Source organism: Eucalyptus grandis, chromosome 11 (genome assembly GCF_016545825.1).
Source record: "Eucalyptus grandis isolate ANBG69807.140 chromosome 11, ASM1654582v1, whole genome shotgun sequence".
NCBI classification, from domain to species: domain Eukaryota; kingdom Viridiplantae; phylum Streptophyta; class Magnoliopsida; order Myrtales; family Myrtaceae; genus Eucalyptus; species Eucalyptus grandis.
This window is the reverse complement of record NC_052622.1, coordinates 37484454-37500910: the sequence shown is the minus strand read 5'-3', so window position 1 is coordinate 37500910 and position 16457 is coordinate 37484454. Positions and strand designations below refer to the sequence as shown.

Here is a 16457-nt window from a genome sequence, read left to right as displayed (position 1 = left end):
GGTCATAGAGAGGAAGATCTGGCATTCCGATAGATCTCTTATTATCAGAGTGGTCTATTTTTCTTCAAGTAAAGCAATGGCTCATACAAATACGTTTTAATTCTGCTGTATTTATTGATCTCGGTGTTTAACAATCATATATGGATTCGTTTCTTCTTGATTGATTAGTTGTTTATGTGAATAATCATTCTACACACAATGCAAGAACTAAACCACAAAAACGTGAGCAAGACGTCGCTTCCATTTCATGCGCCCGAACACCGTCTCAACTCCCCACGTGGGCATTTTGTATAGCACCTGGCCACCACTTGATAATTTGCTAACATGATTTTTCTTCCCTCTTGATGGTGGTGACACCAGCGACTCACCGGTTCAAGACATTACTCTGGAATGTTGCCACAAAACCAGGTACACTAACTGCATCTTTAGACAAAAAAACATGCCATGGTATCCATAGAAAAAGGACCTTATTTCATCCATGGGTAGAGATATCTATCTTAAATTGTAAATTGATATTATTGACATATCCAGTTGAGATCATAGTTATCAATATGAATCGGCTCTTGATTTGTATACTATACAATATGATTAGATTCCATTCAATTCAAAGTCCAATTGACATGTATCCCATCAAGAGAATATGTAAAACTAATCAGTTTGAAAACATATCTATTGATCTGTTGTTGAATCTACCCATTTTTCAAAACTCTCTTTTTTTTTTAATCTCATGATATTTTCTATGTTCATCAATGGATCCATCTGTTCTCTGATACATGCATTTTAATTTTCAAGCCATATGAAGTTTGCTTCCTCGATTAATATCTTGAATTCATCATTCTCTTCTCAACTACTATTTACGTAAGAACACGGCACAAATGTGAAAGCCTCCATATCCTTTGATTCTTTATTGCTGGCAAAATTGCTTATCGATGTTTGTGCAGCACCTTTTATCAAAAGGATTGGAGAATTGAAAGTAAGCCACGAATGCTTGCTTGAGTTAGCAAAACTAACTTTAAACGAGAGGAAGGCTCGTATGAAAGCACCTGAAATACTCAAATTGACTTCGACCATTGTCCTTGATGCTGCATCTAGCGGAATCTCTGAAATAGTCAAGTTATGTCTTGAGCATTCTCCGGAGTTGATGTGGAATAAACAATTCACAAAAGAACTGATGAAAGAAATTGTGAAGGGAAGGCATGTTGAGTTATTTAGACTAATGAATGGATACAACACAATCCCAAATTTGAGGTACGATATTCGGAGGCTGCGACCTGATGGCGGCGGTAGTAGAATGGTCCCAGGATATGTACCAGCAGATGTTTCTGGAGCAGCTTTTCTTATGCAAAGGGAACTTCAATGGTTTGAGGTTGGTTCACCATATTTGCTTGCCACTCTTTAATTTACTTACAATCGCATTGATAGGCGTCCTTTATTTTCTGAAGGTGCTGGAAGATAAGAGTCCTCCTTTGATAAAAAGTCTAAAATTTGAGGTCAGTTCACCTTATTTGTTTTGCTACCCTTTTCGCTCTTTAATTTACATTTGCGTTGATCGATGAAGGTAAAAGAAGATAAGAGCAGTCCTTCTAAAAGTCTGGAATTGAAAGAAACAAAAGAAAGGAGCGGGAAGACATACTGGGGAGTTTTTGTAGAACAGCGAAAAGATTTGGTCAAAGAGGCGGGGCAATGGATGAAGGATACGTCATCATCTTGTAGCGTCATATCAACCCTCATCTTTACAGTAGCTTTTGCTGCAGCTTTTACAATACCTGGAAGCAACGATAGGGGTAACCCGGTCTTTCTAAAAAGGGACTCATTCTTGGTATTTACCGTTGCAAACGCTTTATCTCTCTTCTCCTCTGTCACTGCCACGTCGATGTTCTTGGCTATCCTAACCTCACGCTATGCCGCAGAATATTTTCTTCATTCACTACCAAGAAAAATGATACTGGGCCTCACTTTTCTCTTCCTCTCTTTCCTCTTCATAAGCGTGGCTTTTGGTTCTGCTCTTGTGATTGTCCTAAGAGAACGATGGAAGTGGATTTACATCCCCATTACTTTGTTGGTGGTCATCCCTGCCATATTGTCTGCACTACTACAGCTTCCCTTGTATGTTGAAATGGTTAAATCCACCTATTGGCCTCGCCTCTTCCGTCTGTGAAGATTTGGAAATGACTTGTGCTATCACTATTGAACAAGGACATATGGTGATGCGATATTTTTTTGCACTTGTTAATCATGGTGTTTACTCATGTTTTAAGACTATTGAGGTACGGCATTAGCCATACTTGTACCAAAGTTTAATCTATATTGTCAAGTGCACACCTTAACTCTATGGGTCAATTGGTATTTTCTCCCAAGCAGTGAGCGATTAATTCATTGCTAATTGTTGTATCAAGGTGAACCCAATTCTTCAAAGAATTGGCAAGATGGCCATCAACAGTCAATAGGGTTCATCCATTCAAATAAAGCAATGATCCACACAAATTCTCTATACTACACAAGATAGCCACCCAAGTAATGGCCTAATACAAGGAACTTCATATGCAGCAACACCGAGCAAAGAACTATTTCAGTTTAATGGAAGCACAAACTTCAAATCAGTCTTCACCCACTGCCGACACTTGCACCTCATCCTCTCATCCAACTGTATGGTTTTGACATCCGCCATCTTGCCGCATTGCCATCGATTACTCCTGCACTTTCATGATCCTCATGCTCCGCTTCTTCTACATCGCATCATCCCTTCCTAACTGCTCACCCGGCAACTGCGTACGGTGCACTTCAGCACCAACACCAATTCCATGAAAAACACAGCCATCAAACTTTAGCCTCTTTCAGGTCTCTCTATGATCACAGCAACGAGGTTGACGTTTCTTTGGTGAATAGCGCCAGGACGCCAGGCACCTGGCGGGATAGTGATGTGAGGAGGATCGAGGTACCTGAATGAAACGGACATGCGGAGACTTTTCAATATTGTGACAAGATGACCAAGTTAGATGCCTCACGGCAAACGACTTAGAATCTCAAAGGTCACGTCTCAACGGCCAAACATTAAAAAATAATAAATTGCCTGTAAGGCAAACAGATACTTCTGCACGTCTCTGGAGACCATAAGTCAAGTGAAAGTTAGCAAGAACAGAGTTTGTTTTAGATTCACCTTGTGACTTTAAGATTGACGTTCCAGAGAATAGGATACAGAATCTTCCCAAGAAACCTCATAATTAGTGATCTTATACTGCTTTAAACCAGCATTTACGACCGACACATTTAGAATTAATCAAAGAATACGAGATCAGAAATCAAAGGAACTATTTCAACAAGAGAGGAGTTTCCTAACCTGAAGGTTCCCATAGAGATGCGCCTGTTTTTCTTATGTATATTGGTGCGAGCCAAACCGAAATCTGACACTTTGGGCGAAAAATCATGTTCCAATAATGTGTTGCTGGCCTTGAAGTCCCCATGCATCACACAGGTGCTCGAGTCCCCATGCAAATAGGCTAAACCACGAGCAACACGAAGTGCTACCTTCATCCTAGCGCTCCATTCTGGTCGGGCAGCTTCCTTGCCAACTCCTGAAAGCATGGGAAAATGGACATTGGCTTTACACCTCGTGAGCAGAATGAAGAGCGAGACAATAGTATGTAACCCTAGAGAAGTTGCGTATTCATCTACACTCACCATGCAAATCAGATTCCACAAAGCCATTCGGAAAAAAGTTTGCAAACAAGGCAGTGGACACTTTCCTCTGGACATATACCGATCAGCTTGACAAGATTCCTGCGATGGCATATCGACTTCAGCTAAAAATTCCCGGCCGCCCAGTTAATCCTAATTCTTCAGAACTTTCACAGCTACTTTGGTCCCATCTTCAAGAACGCCAACATGTACACGCCCAAACCCACCTTCGCCGAGTATTCTCAACTCGTGGAAAAGATCGGTGGCTCTTTCCGGCCAAACAATAAAAAAAAAATAAAAATTCTGATACTAAAGTCTGGGACATCTACTAGGACTCAATTTTTTTTTATAAAGGCACGAAATTGAAAAACCGGGTCTGTGTTTCATTACCCAGATTCAACCAGCAACTGAGCATGAAATGACAGCAACAAAGGCAGATAGGACAATGCTAGATTAATAGCAGCCACACCACCGCTTAGCCTATGTGATTATGCTGCAAGATAATTTGACACAACCCATTTGATTCTGAATTTAGCAATCACGTTTAATGGGGTCGATTTGGGTACCAACTGAAATTTGTACTTTCTTTGAGGAAAAAAATTGGCGTAGAATCAAAAGACAAACTAAAGTTGATGTATTTTTATGAGACAAAAGTAAATATAGCGCAGAATTGAGACTCAAGCCAATGTTTGTGCATTTTATGGGACAATTTGTATATAAAATTTATCTTCATTTATATAAGCAGCAGATTACTCATCTACTTAAAGGCGAATCATATAATTTGGCCCAATTTTTTTTTTTTTTAAAAGACGGGTTATATCTAAAAGGAGATTCATCTAGCGTCTTAGCTCATTAGGTTGGGCTATATGGTCCGTGGCATTAAAGGAAAGAAACTTGTTTACATCATTATTATATTATGACGTCAATATGTAAAGTGATGATGTGGTGGTGATGAGGAGAGATGCTCACGTGCTCACCATATCAGTGCAAGCTTCAATTGATCATGCATATTAAACTGGATGGTTGCAAATCAATCCGCTAATTTATGAATGGAGTCTCGGAATTACACGGTGAAATTCACATAAAAAATCTCCATGCACATACCGAAAATTATGGTTTGGAAAAACTTGCTTCGTCCACTTAAACTATTAGGAACGCATAGTAGAAACCTAATACATTCACTTGAAAGATTGCCAAGAGAGAGCTAAATTACTCAAAAATTTAAGCTTATGAATTATGAGCCAACTGAGATAACTCTTAATGAGGAGGGCCCACCTATTCGGAAACTTGGCTGGTTACCATAATTCTTCCTTGAGATACTCACCAAACATTAGAACAGGTTGGGGGCCCACCAACAGAAGTCTGATACCTCATCTGAGGAGATTACCATTCACTTAAAAGTCTAAGTGAATAAGTTATAAGTCAACCGAAATATATTAACTTCTATACATACCAATTATTTAAAGTATGACTTTTCTAACACAACTCACATGTGTATTTTAACACAAACTATGGTCAAAAGAAGATAAGATGATTAAAAATAGTTGATTTCAATGGGTGGAAATATATTGTGATCCAGGAGCATTCCAAAATGTCTTCGTGACTCTTTCAAGTGATATTGTAGATTATGGGATTCTTTTCAGGTAACGTTGGAAAAAAAAAATCCTCTTTCTTTTGAAAAATGCTAGATATCTAAATTTTATTTGTTTATTAACTAGTAAAATTGACAATATCATATTGGATTTCGAAATAAATAATCCCTTGAATATCTGGCTCCATTTGCTTTGAGATCCAATGTGATGTTAAATAATATAGCAAAAGAGTTCTTGCACAAGCTTATATTAAACATAAATTATAGCTAGAGCGGTGTTGTTCATTCTCTCTTTGCCAGGACTTTCACGTGTTCTTTGTTTTTAATTTGACATCTTGAAATCACTCTAATAGATTTAACTGATCCCAGTTCACAAAAAAAAATAATAATAATAATAAACGAAGAAGGAAATCTAATGTGTGTGTGTGTGTTTGTGCATATAATTTTATGTCCAATTGAGTCATGGACATTGATACATGGTTTGTTGGTGTTACAGCACGTGCCAAAAACAAGTCGACTTTATACAAAAATCAAAATCACTTTCGTTATATTACAATTTGAATTTTTAGAACACTCCATAGTAGTCCCACGGAATTTTTGACATCAGAACAGGTCCTGACCATCATCATGAATCCCTAAGGTCGACCAGCGCTGGCCTTCTTTGTGCTTCTAGTGCATGCGTTCACCTGAGAAATTTCCTGGTACGACATGGGCAGAAACACAAAAGAGAGAGTCGCAATACATTTTTTCTTCATATAACTTTAAAATTCGATCGAGTGCATTACGGATCCGTAGCTGAACTTCAAATCACAGGTCAAACGATATCCCAGCCCATTTCGATGACCTCGACCATTCTATTATAAGTAGAGCCCACCCTGGGGAAAAATTCAAGCTATTACCTAATCTTTGATAGCCCCACGCTCACGAGAAAAAGTAGAACTTTGTCTGTCCTTGGTGCTTTGACAAAAAATGAGCGATTGCATGATTAACTCTACTGGATCCAATGGAGATTGCTCTTCGAGTCCGCCAAAACCCAACCCAAGTCGCATCTTTCATCATAAGTTGTAGCACATTGATTAGTCCCCATATAAATGTTAACTTTGACATGATTGATAGCTGTTGCTAGCAACCAGATAAGATCAAATTTGCCCGATACGTATATGAAACCGAACAGATCAATTAACAACATATATCCAATATCTCATCCTTTGTATTAAGTTAGTACGGATGTTTTTTCTTTTTTAGGCAACATGATTCATGTTCCAAAATGAATTATATTTAAGTAAATTAAACAGCTAGTGATAAACTCAAGACATGACAAAAAAAAACCTTTGTAATTTAACTGATGAATTTCGTCCGTGTAATCTACCCGATAACAAATATTCAAGCAAAATGTAATTTGGTTTGATAAATATTAGGGTAATTTTCAAATGAATGACTATTCTAGATTGCTCTCTGGTATTCCTTTCCTTCAACCCTCAAATCCAGTTCATCCCTCTTTGCCATATCAAGTGATTAAATCTATGGACACTTCTCCAAATACTCAAGGATCAAACTCTTGAGGATTCATTTGAACTATTTATGAGCTAACTTATTTCATGTTGGAGGTACGACGCTTTTAGAACGGTGTATCGTCTCTCAGGAGACAATAGAAGCCCCCCTTACATTCTAAATTAGTTTTGAGGCATCAATATAAATATACTTTCATCATCCAATCAGAGAAGGCCATTCGCATTACAATTTTATATTCTCTATCTTAACCTACGATCATGTCAATCCCTCTTCCAGTGAACCTCTCCATTCATGTTTATAACAACAAATCACATTGTCTCTCTATGTGCTGCAGCTCTCTCTGCGAATACACCAGGTTTCACCTTTTGCTCCCCGAAACAACAGTTCGTTGACTATGCATTTTGAAAGAAGATAGACATCGGTGCTTAATTATAAAAATAATTGGTGGCAATAAATTAAATTATAAAAATGATGTTGAAGATTTAGACAATCTGAAAAATGTGCATGACGATGGATGGTATGAAAGGACAAAGACCCCGAGGGAAAGCAACCGGAAGAGAATTTGACCGTTCCCGCCGACGAAGGATCAAGACCGCTGAATGCGTTGACCGGAAACGCAAACGATTTTTTAATGCTCCATAAAGAGCTAGTGGCCCTTGTGCCCTCTGGGTCATCGTCAGAAGAATATAAAACATGGGTCTCCCAAGTTGGAGTGAACCCGTCACGTGGCTCTTTTCCTTTAATTCATCGCGGACACGAAAATGTGAAATGAAAGTTCGAAAGCGCAAGATTTGAGCTGATGATTAATGGGCAGGGCGGGAAGATCCATGTTCAAGCCCCACAATGATTAAAAAAAAAAATTACGTTTCTATATGAAAATGATTAGGATTTAGTGGGCCGGGTTCAAGAAGGGAATTGCTTCTCTAGGCTTGCCCATTTTGCTCTTGGTAAAAGTTTTACAAAAATTACTAAACCTATTGCATTGATACCGATTTAGTCATAAAACCTTTTGATTATATCAATTTAGTCCTAAACTTTTTGATCTACTACCAATTTTTTCCTTCTGGTTAATTTTAACCGGATTTGCTGACGTGGAGGTTGGTTAACTTACATAGTATGGCTGTCACTAACATGAATAACTTTTAATAATATTATAATATTTTTTTATTTTTTAATTATTTGTTCGTTTTTTGTTTTCTTTTCTTATTCCTTTTGCCAGTGATCGGTCACAAGCAATGGCCGGGTGAGCTGACCTTGCCTGAGTGGGGATTGTTGTTGCCCACCAAAGGAGAGACTTGGCCGAGGCGAGCCACAAAGAGTGCTCCCCTTGCCAAATCCAGTGAGGTCAGACCTCACCTAGGCTAAGATAGCCTTGCTAGATTGGGCGAGATCAGCCCTTGCCCAGGCCAGGGCGGTCTCGCCAACTCCCCTTGCCAAATATGTTGAGGTCGGCCCTCGCCTAGGTTAGGCCAACCTCATCGAGTGTCACTTAGGTGAAGGTAATGCTTGGCAAGGCCACCTTGGCCCAAGTAAGGACTGGCCTCGCCAGATTTGGCAAGGGGAGCCCTAAATAGGGCTTGCCCGATCTTGCCTTACCTTTGGCGAGCAATGGCAACCCTCGCCTAGGCCATGCTAGCCTACTTGGTGATGGCTGATGGCCAATGGTTGGAAAAAGAAAGAAGAAAGGAAAAAGTAAAAGATAATTAAAAAATAAAAAAGTTAATAAAAATTGTCCACGACAATACTAGCCGTGTTGTGTAAGCTGGCCAATGTTCACATCAACAATGATAAAAAAATAAATAATTTTTATATATACTTCTATATGAAGATGATTTGGCTTGAGTAGGCCGGGCTCAAGAAGGAAATCACTTCTTTAGACTTGCCCATTTCGCCAAATATGGCGAGGCTAGCCCTCACCTAGGCAAAGGTAACGCTTGACGTGGTCGCCCTAGCCTGGGCTAGTGCTCCCCTTGCCCAATTAGGTGAGGCCAGCCCTCGCCCAAGCTAGGTGGCCTTGTCGGGTCTCGTACGAGTGAAGGCAACACTCGACAAGGCCACCCTCACTTAGGTGAGGACTGGCCTCACCTGATGTGGGGAGGGGAGCCCTTGCCAAGCAAGGCCAGCTCGCTGGCCATGGCTGGCAATTGGCAAAAGAAAGAAGAAAGCAAAAACCAGTAAAAATTAAAAATTTTAAAAAAATTGTCTACATCAGCAATTTCTGATCAAAATTAGCCAAAATGATTAAATTAACACTATATCAAAAGTTTTATGATTAAATCAACATCAATGTAATAAGTTTATGATTTTTCTGACACATTTCCCTTTTGTCATTTGAAACGACCAAGACACAGTGTGGCCCGTTGGACCACTTGCCCAATAACCAAGCGTAGGCACAAACACGATATGAGGGAACTGATGAGCCGATCCTCGAAACATGTCAACTAAGGGACATGAAGGCGAATTGTGAATGCAAAAATACGGCAGGCTCTAACGATCCACGCCAGTCTCTCTCGTTCCCCGAAAGCAGGGTTCGACTAACCCCCCTCAGACATGCGGTCCCGTCCTCACGCTACGCTCTCCAGACCTGGCCCTCTCCTCTCTCTCCCTCTTCGTCGATGCTCCACACCAAGATTTCCACGAGCACGCGTGGACACGACAAAAACGACGTGGTGCGTGGCGCTCTCTCTCTCTGTCTCTCTGTCTCTGTCTCTGTCTCTGTCTCTATCTCTCGTGTGTCTGATCTTTCTAGGAATCGGGCTTGTAACAGCTGTCGTTTCGAGAGGGGGGCCTAGACAAAGTGGGTATGGGATTTGCCCTGTTCGGATGGCAATTCGAGTCATAAGATCTTGGCCTCGAGTGGGCGCTTCGAGCTTGAAATGGTCATGTCCCGTCCCCTATTTTTGGGGATTTTCACTTGCGGGGTCGCCCGCAGTCAGAACCCATTAACGAGGGGAACTAGAAAGAAAGGATGGAAAGCGCTCTTCAGAGCTTCAGTTCGCCAACTTCATTAATGACCATTCATTGAGGAAGTCGAGATCTCTAAGCATTCCATCGCGTGGTGCCACATTTTGTGTAGGAATTGCGAGAGAATAAGCTCGGGTGCGAAATTGTAGGCCCTGGTCGCACATCTTTCTTTCCTTGTTTGAAACGGCCCAAGAGACAACGAACTAGAAAATTAAGGGGTAGTAATAGACGAGATGAATGTGAAGATAGAGTATTCGCAGCCTCATAAGTTAAGCATCGGCAGGAGGGGAAAATGAATTTGTTTGTAATTAGTTGATTTGGTTCACTCCTTAGTTCCGGTACAATTGAAGAGAAATGGCGTAGGAAAAATTTGCCAATTGCCGGTAATCAGCGGTTTGAATGACGTTTATGTCGGCACCGGGTGCACGTAGTGCCAAATCTAAGTAGCGATCCGGGCCGTTCTGAATAGCTACAAAGTTTCGAAGACTTTTTTTGAGTCAAGCGAATGCAACGAAGTCTGCAGCTGTTAAGGAAGAAGATCTAGAAGTTCTCTGCTTTCTCTTGCTCTTACTTCATGCAAGTTGTCGACAATAATACTACTTTTCTAGCGTTGGTGAAAAGGATTGCAAAAGTAAATTTCAAAAAAAAAAAAAAACATTTGACAGACTATTAAACTGCCCATGCAACAATATGAAAGCTTAAATTCCATTTTGCTTTCGATTGGTCTAAGTAAGATTTACATCTCTGCTAAGCTAGATTTAGCAAAAACCAACTATATGACAGAAAATAGTAAATTCAGAAAAGCCTATATAAATGAAGATATACAGCATAAACGTCTATGCAAACCATGCCTGGCCGTTCATGGGGTAAACCATGATCTAGCAAGCATTTCCCAGATGGGAAAGCTTTAGCTGTGAAGAGATAATGCTGAAACCTACGATTTTAATTCAGGAAAACATCAAACTAGAACTTGCAATTAAGGACCGCCAAGTGCGATTTTTAACACGATTTTGCATAAAAATAGCACATTGAAATCAGGAGAAGAACAATAGCTCAAATGATGGATTCGACATGCCTTTGTCGGATGCCTCTCCTAAATTCATGCTCCGGCTTAGTCATTGCAGACGAATCACTGAATGCAATAGCATGATATTAGCAGTAAGCCAACGAAGGGACAGATCTGTGCAACTTTCTTTATGGTTATGAGACCTTTCAATTGCTAAGTAAAATTTGATAAACCAAGACATCAGTTATCATCAGATCAAACGTTAAGTTCAGTAGCTGCACCAAGTGCTTAAAATCATAGTCGAACATGTAAAAAGGCCAGAAAACTTTTGTACCTGCAGATCCCTGGACAGCTGAAGCAAAGCTGATGATACAGAGCAGAACCAGCTGGACAATGATCACTTGCATCACCACCCCCATATCTCATTCAACACCAAATCCCAATCTTTAAAACCCCAGCTCCCTCAACAAGGATCGATAACCAATAAAACCCAAATACAGTATCAAAAAAATAAAAATAAAAAATCAACTCTACAAAAAGAGAAGATTGCTAGATCATCAGACTCGATAACACTTGAAGCAAGATCGACGAGGAAGGGAATCAGATGAGCAAGCCAGAGACCCCCGCGTAAAGTGAGAGCAAAGCAAAGCAACGCAACAAATTTTCTTTTTCCCTTCCCTTTGGTGGAGGAAACACCAAAAAGGCAAGAAGAGAGATTAATCAATCTCTCCGCGAATAAACAACATGCTCTGTAACCTGCAGAGGTTCTAACCACCATAAACGCCTTGCCTTTGGTATCCAGCCGCTGGACCGAGCTACGTGTGGGTCCAACATGGACAGTCTAGAGGAGGAATTCGGCCTGATGGAGTTGAGGCAATACCGAGCCCAAATGGAGGATCAGGTTTGGGAAGACTGGGTCACAGACCCGGGTCGATTCCATCGGATATGGGGATAAATCCCTACCTAGTTCCCCAACCTGGATACTTGCCCTATGCATTTCTAGTGAACGGCGGCCGTCCCGAACCTAGCGACCCACTCTACACGTTGCCGGCGGATGAGCCCAAATTGCGTCTCATCAACCTCCATCTCGTTGGACCTGATAACTACAGCGCTTGGGCATGGAATTTCTATCGAGCTCTTATCACCAAAGACAAGGAGGGATTTCTTGACAGATCAATTCCATACCCAACCGATGATCGCATGCATCGGCACTGGAGGAGATGTAACGAACTAGTACGTACCTAGATTGGAAATTGTCTCTTGCCGAAAGTTGCAACTAGGCTCCCACCGACGGAGGACTCAAAAACCATCTGGGAAAGCATCCGTGAAATGTACGGGAGGCTTATTTGGGTGAAATTGTTCAATATAAACCAGGCACTCTCTGAATTGAAGCAAGGGAACCTCTTGGTTACCACTTGCTTCAATCGGCTCTTGGCTATGTAGAACGAGCTCGAGGCAGCCCAAGAGCAGCTCTAGGGACCTGAGACAACGCTCCATCAGTATCGAGCAATGAGGGAAAGAGAGAAAGTAATGCGTTTTTTGCTAAGCTTGAATGAAACATACTCACCCTTCAAATCACAGATCTTGATGATGGAGCCAACGTCGTCGCTCGGCCGGATCTACCAGCTAGCCGTCTAAGAGGAGAGCCAAAGGTCGGTGACGGCCGAGCACATGAAGACGAGCGATGGTGTCGCTCTTGCAGCCCTCACAGCAGGATCCAGCTCCCTGCTTGGAGTCCACGGAGGATTTGCAAGCGCCAGGGGTCTCGGCATAGGAGGTTCTAGCTTGCTACTCAGCGGCCATGGAGGACTAGTAAGCGTCGGGAGTGTGGGACAAGCGACGACCGTGAGAAGTGAAGGAGGCAATCATAAGCAGATGGATGACCACGATCTAAAGGGGCCATTCGATGGTCCAAACTCGCCCATCAGTTTACTTGGATCCAACAGTGGTTATCAAGCGAGATCCAAGGACCATTATGGGCCTGTTTGGTTCGACTTTGGTGAAATGTCATTGGGAGAATGCAAATATCTTTGAGGTAAAATGGGTTTTCTGAAATGTTACACCGTTTGGTAAATTGTAGCATTGAAATGTTATTTGGCATAAATACCGTTTGGCAAAACTCACATTTGTAATGGGCTTTTGCTTTTTTTTTTTTTTGATCTGAAAGTTAAATTCGACGACCGACTAAACACTAGCTAACCGCCGGACGGCTAGATCTAGCCGTCCGGCCGCTTGAGGTCGCAACCTCAGGCTACACACGCCATTATCTACGGTCACGGAGGCCAGATCTGGCCACCAGACGGCTAGATCTAGCCTTCAGATGGCCAAATCTAGCCTCCGGATGGCTAGATCTGGCCTTTAGATGGCCTGATTCGCACGAGCCAAAGGCATTGGAGTGCAGAAGCAAGGAGTCGACGCGGTTCTGCTTGCGCTCGTCGAAGGGGATGGATCTGCCGCAGAAGAGGAAGGTGTCAACGATGGAGGCGGAGGCGGTGGCAGGGCTGGTGGAGAACTCGAAGTCGGTGGCCAAATCTGGCCTCTGGACTGCTAGATCTGGCCTTCAGACGGCTAGATCTGGCGGCTTGAGGCCTGGTTCGTGCGAGCCGAAGGAGTCAACGCGGTGCTGCTCGTGCTCGTTGAAGGGGATGGATCTGTCATAGAAGAGGAAGGCGTCGATGGCGGAGGCGGAGGCAGCGTTGACGGCGGAGGCAGAGGGGGAGGCAGCATCGACGGTGGAGGCGGAGGCAGAGGCGGAGGCGACGTCGGCGACGGAGGTGGTGGCGGGGTCGACGGAGAACTCGAAGTCATGGGGAAGAAGATGAACGACCTGTGAACAGTAAAACTTGTATTGAGAGAATGTAGAATGCTCAATGCAGCTGCATCAGGCTTTCAGCATTGGGGATGCTGGTATTTGCCCAATTAGCTTTCAAAAGTAACTCCCAAACGCAAAATATTTTCCCCAATGGGCTTTGGGGGCCCAAAGCCCCTTGGGGAAGCTGAACCAAACGGGCCCTATGTCTCATCCAACGTGCCCGAATCCAATGCTTATTATTTAGCCACGACAGCACCCACACATAGGACATCCAACGGACCACGAAATGTCACGTCATCACATAAATCAGGTAGGCAAAATTCAAAATATAAAGGAAAATATTGTGAATATTATAAACGCTTGCATCATACAATTGAAACATGTTGGAAATTATATGGCAAGCCGGGTGATAAAGAAAAAAAGGGAAAATAATTTTTCGCTTGTCAGGTTTCAGCACTAAAGACTGATGGGATGCACCAACCAATTACCCAAGATCAGTACGAGAATATCATGAGGGCTCTGGATTAATTAACCACAAATGACAAAGCTACAAGTTTTCGGATACTCTACTTTCCAAGATGAACTCAATATATGTTGATGCGTGGATAATCGATTCAGGTGCCAGTGACCACATAATTTGCAATGAAAAATTATTTTCCCATATTCAGAAGAGTCCACACTTATATTACGTTCGTCTTCCAAATGGAAATATTACTCATGTCACCAAAATTGGGACTGTTCATCTTAGTTCCAATATTGTCCTAAAAAATGTCCTTCATATTCCAGAATTTGAGTTTTCAATCTTTTATCTATCTCAAAAACTTGCAAAGATAATTTCTGTCGTGCCATATTCAATTCAGATAACTACTTCTTTCAAGTCCTTTCGATTGGTGAACTGATGGGCTTAGGTAGTGTTGCTCAAGGACTTTATTTTTGGACCAGTTTCCTAACAGATTTCGATTTATTAAATGAAGGCACTTCTTGTAATGTTGTTATCAATAAGAATCTAATTTCTCATCAACGTTTGGGTCATAGTGCACAATTCCCTTATCCAAAATGTCCTATTTGCCCTCTAGCTAAAGAGTCTTAAAGACACTTTCCAACTAGCACATCTCAAACCACCAGTGCTTTCTCCTTACTTCATATTGATATCTAGGGTCCCTACCACACACCACATCGTGATGGATCATGATTCTTTCTCACTATTGTTGATGATTATACTCGCGCCACTTGGGTTTTTCTTATGCAATCCAAGGGTCAAACCTTTTCAAATATGTCAAAGTTCCTCTCTCTCATTAAAAATCAATTCGGCAAATCTATTAAACGAATCAGCATGGATAATGGATATGAGTTCTTTACTATAGAGTGTGTGTCTTTTTTGTCATATGAGGGAATAATTCATGAAAGTTCTTGCACCAACACTTCCCAACAAAATGGGTTTGTTGACCGCAAGCATTGGCACCTCTTAGAAGTCGCTTGTGCTCTTAAATATCAAGCTTTGATTCCTAAAAACTTTTGGGAAGATTGTGTGGTCATGGCAGCGTGTTTAATTAATTGCATGCCAACTTGGATCCACAATGGGCGAACTCCTTTCCAATTGCTTTATGGAAGACAGCCACGAATCGATCATCTTATGGTATTTGGCTGCTTGTGTTATGCAACAACCGTGGGCCCTTGAGATAAAATGGATCCTCACGCCATTCCATGGGTTTTATGGGATATCCCCCTCTGCAGAAAGGTTATAGAGTCATGGAGATTTCTACAGGCATTTATTTGTGAGCAGAGATGTGTTTTTTAAGGAAGACATATTCCCGTTTCGAGAAAATGCACCTTCATCCTCTCCCTTAACTTCACATCATCGTCCATTTCTATCAGAAAATGATCTATCTATAGAGCCTCAGTTTGTAATTGTTGCACCAGAACACCCTGTGCCAGTCACAACAGACTCATCACATCAGGTAGGTGGATCAACTATTCTTTCAGATGAGAGAGATCCTTCGTCTAGATCTTCAGTGATTTCTTCGCCACAACAATCACAGGCTTCTTCAAATGAGCCCTCACTTGCTAGTCCTCAAGAAACAAGAGTCAAGCAACCCCGATGTGCTGGTAGACATACCCTACCACCCACTTGGACAAAGGACTACATATGGCCTACACTGGATTGTCCAGGTACACAATATCTTGTGTCTTCATATCTTTCATTTAGTCAGTTGTCACTAGAACACATGTGCTGCATTAATTGAATTTATGAAGAACAAGAACCGTCTTCTTATTATGAGGCGGCACGTGACCCTAAATGGTGAGATGCTATGGAGGTTGAACTAGTGGCTCTTACTAAAAATCATACGTGGGACATTATTACACCACCTCCACATCAAAAGCCTATTGGCTACAAATGGGTTTACAAGATTAAATTCAAGGAAGATGGTTCTATTGAAAGATAGAAGGCTAGGTTAGTTGCAAAGGGATTCACGTAACAGGAATGTTTCGATTATCATGAAACCTTCTCTCTTGTAGCTAAAGAAGTTACTGTTCGTTCTTTTCTAACCGTTGCTGCCTTTCGCAATTGGCAATTACATCAAATGGATGTCCATAACGTCTTCTTACATGGGGACTTGGATGAAGAAATCTATATGGAGCTTCCACAGGGTTTACACAAAGAGGGGGAGTCTCGTGTGTGTCATCTTCATAAATCCCTATATGGACTTAAACAGGCCTCTAGACAGTGGTGCGCCAAGTTCACCATTGCACTAATCAGCGCAGGATTTTAGCACTCCAAGCATGATCATGACTTATTCACATGAACTAAAGGTACTTCATCAATTTACTTGTTAATATATGTTGATGACATCCTTATCATGGGGAACAGTGAGTTGGCTATCACCAAGTTCAAGAAA

The 16457-nt window shown here is 41.7% G+C and overlaps 1 protein-coding gene across 1 annotated transcript; it reads left to right on the top strand.

Annotated features, from left to right (window-relative positions):
• Nucleotides 1-1291: 1291 nt before the first annotated feature.
• LOC104440377 (ankyrin repeat-containing protein ITN1) lies at nucleotides 1292-2158 on the top strand. The gene is made up of 3 exons (XM_039305326.1): nucleotides 1292-1366; nucleotides 1443-1490; nucleotides 1559-2158. The coding sequence occupies exons 1-3, from the start codon at nucleotides 1292-1294 to the stop codon at nucleotides 2156-2158; spliced, it is 723 nt and encodes a 240-aa protein (XP_039161260.1).
• The last annotated feature ends 14299 nt before the right edge of the window (nucleotides 2159-16457 follow it).

Bases quoted from the DNA above. Each gene is read 5' to 3' on its own strand.
- LOC104440377 (XM_039305326.1), top strand. From the start codon at position 1,292: ATGGTCCCAGGATATGTACCAGCAGATGTTTCTGGAGCAGCTTTTCTT. The intron at 1,367-1,442 runs GTTGGTTCACCA...TATTTTCTGAAG, and splicing joins GGGAACTTCAATGGTTTGAG to GTGCTGGAAGATAAGAGTCC. The intron at 1,491-1,558 runs GTCAGTTCACCT...TGATCGATGAAG, and splicing joins TAAAAAGTCTAAAATTTGAG to GTAAAAGAAGATAAGAGCAG.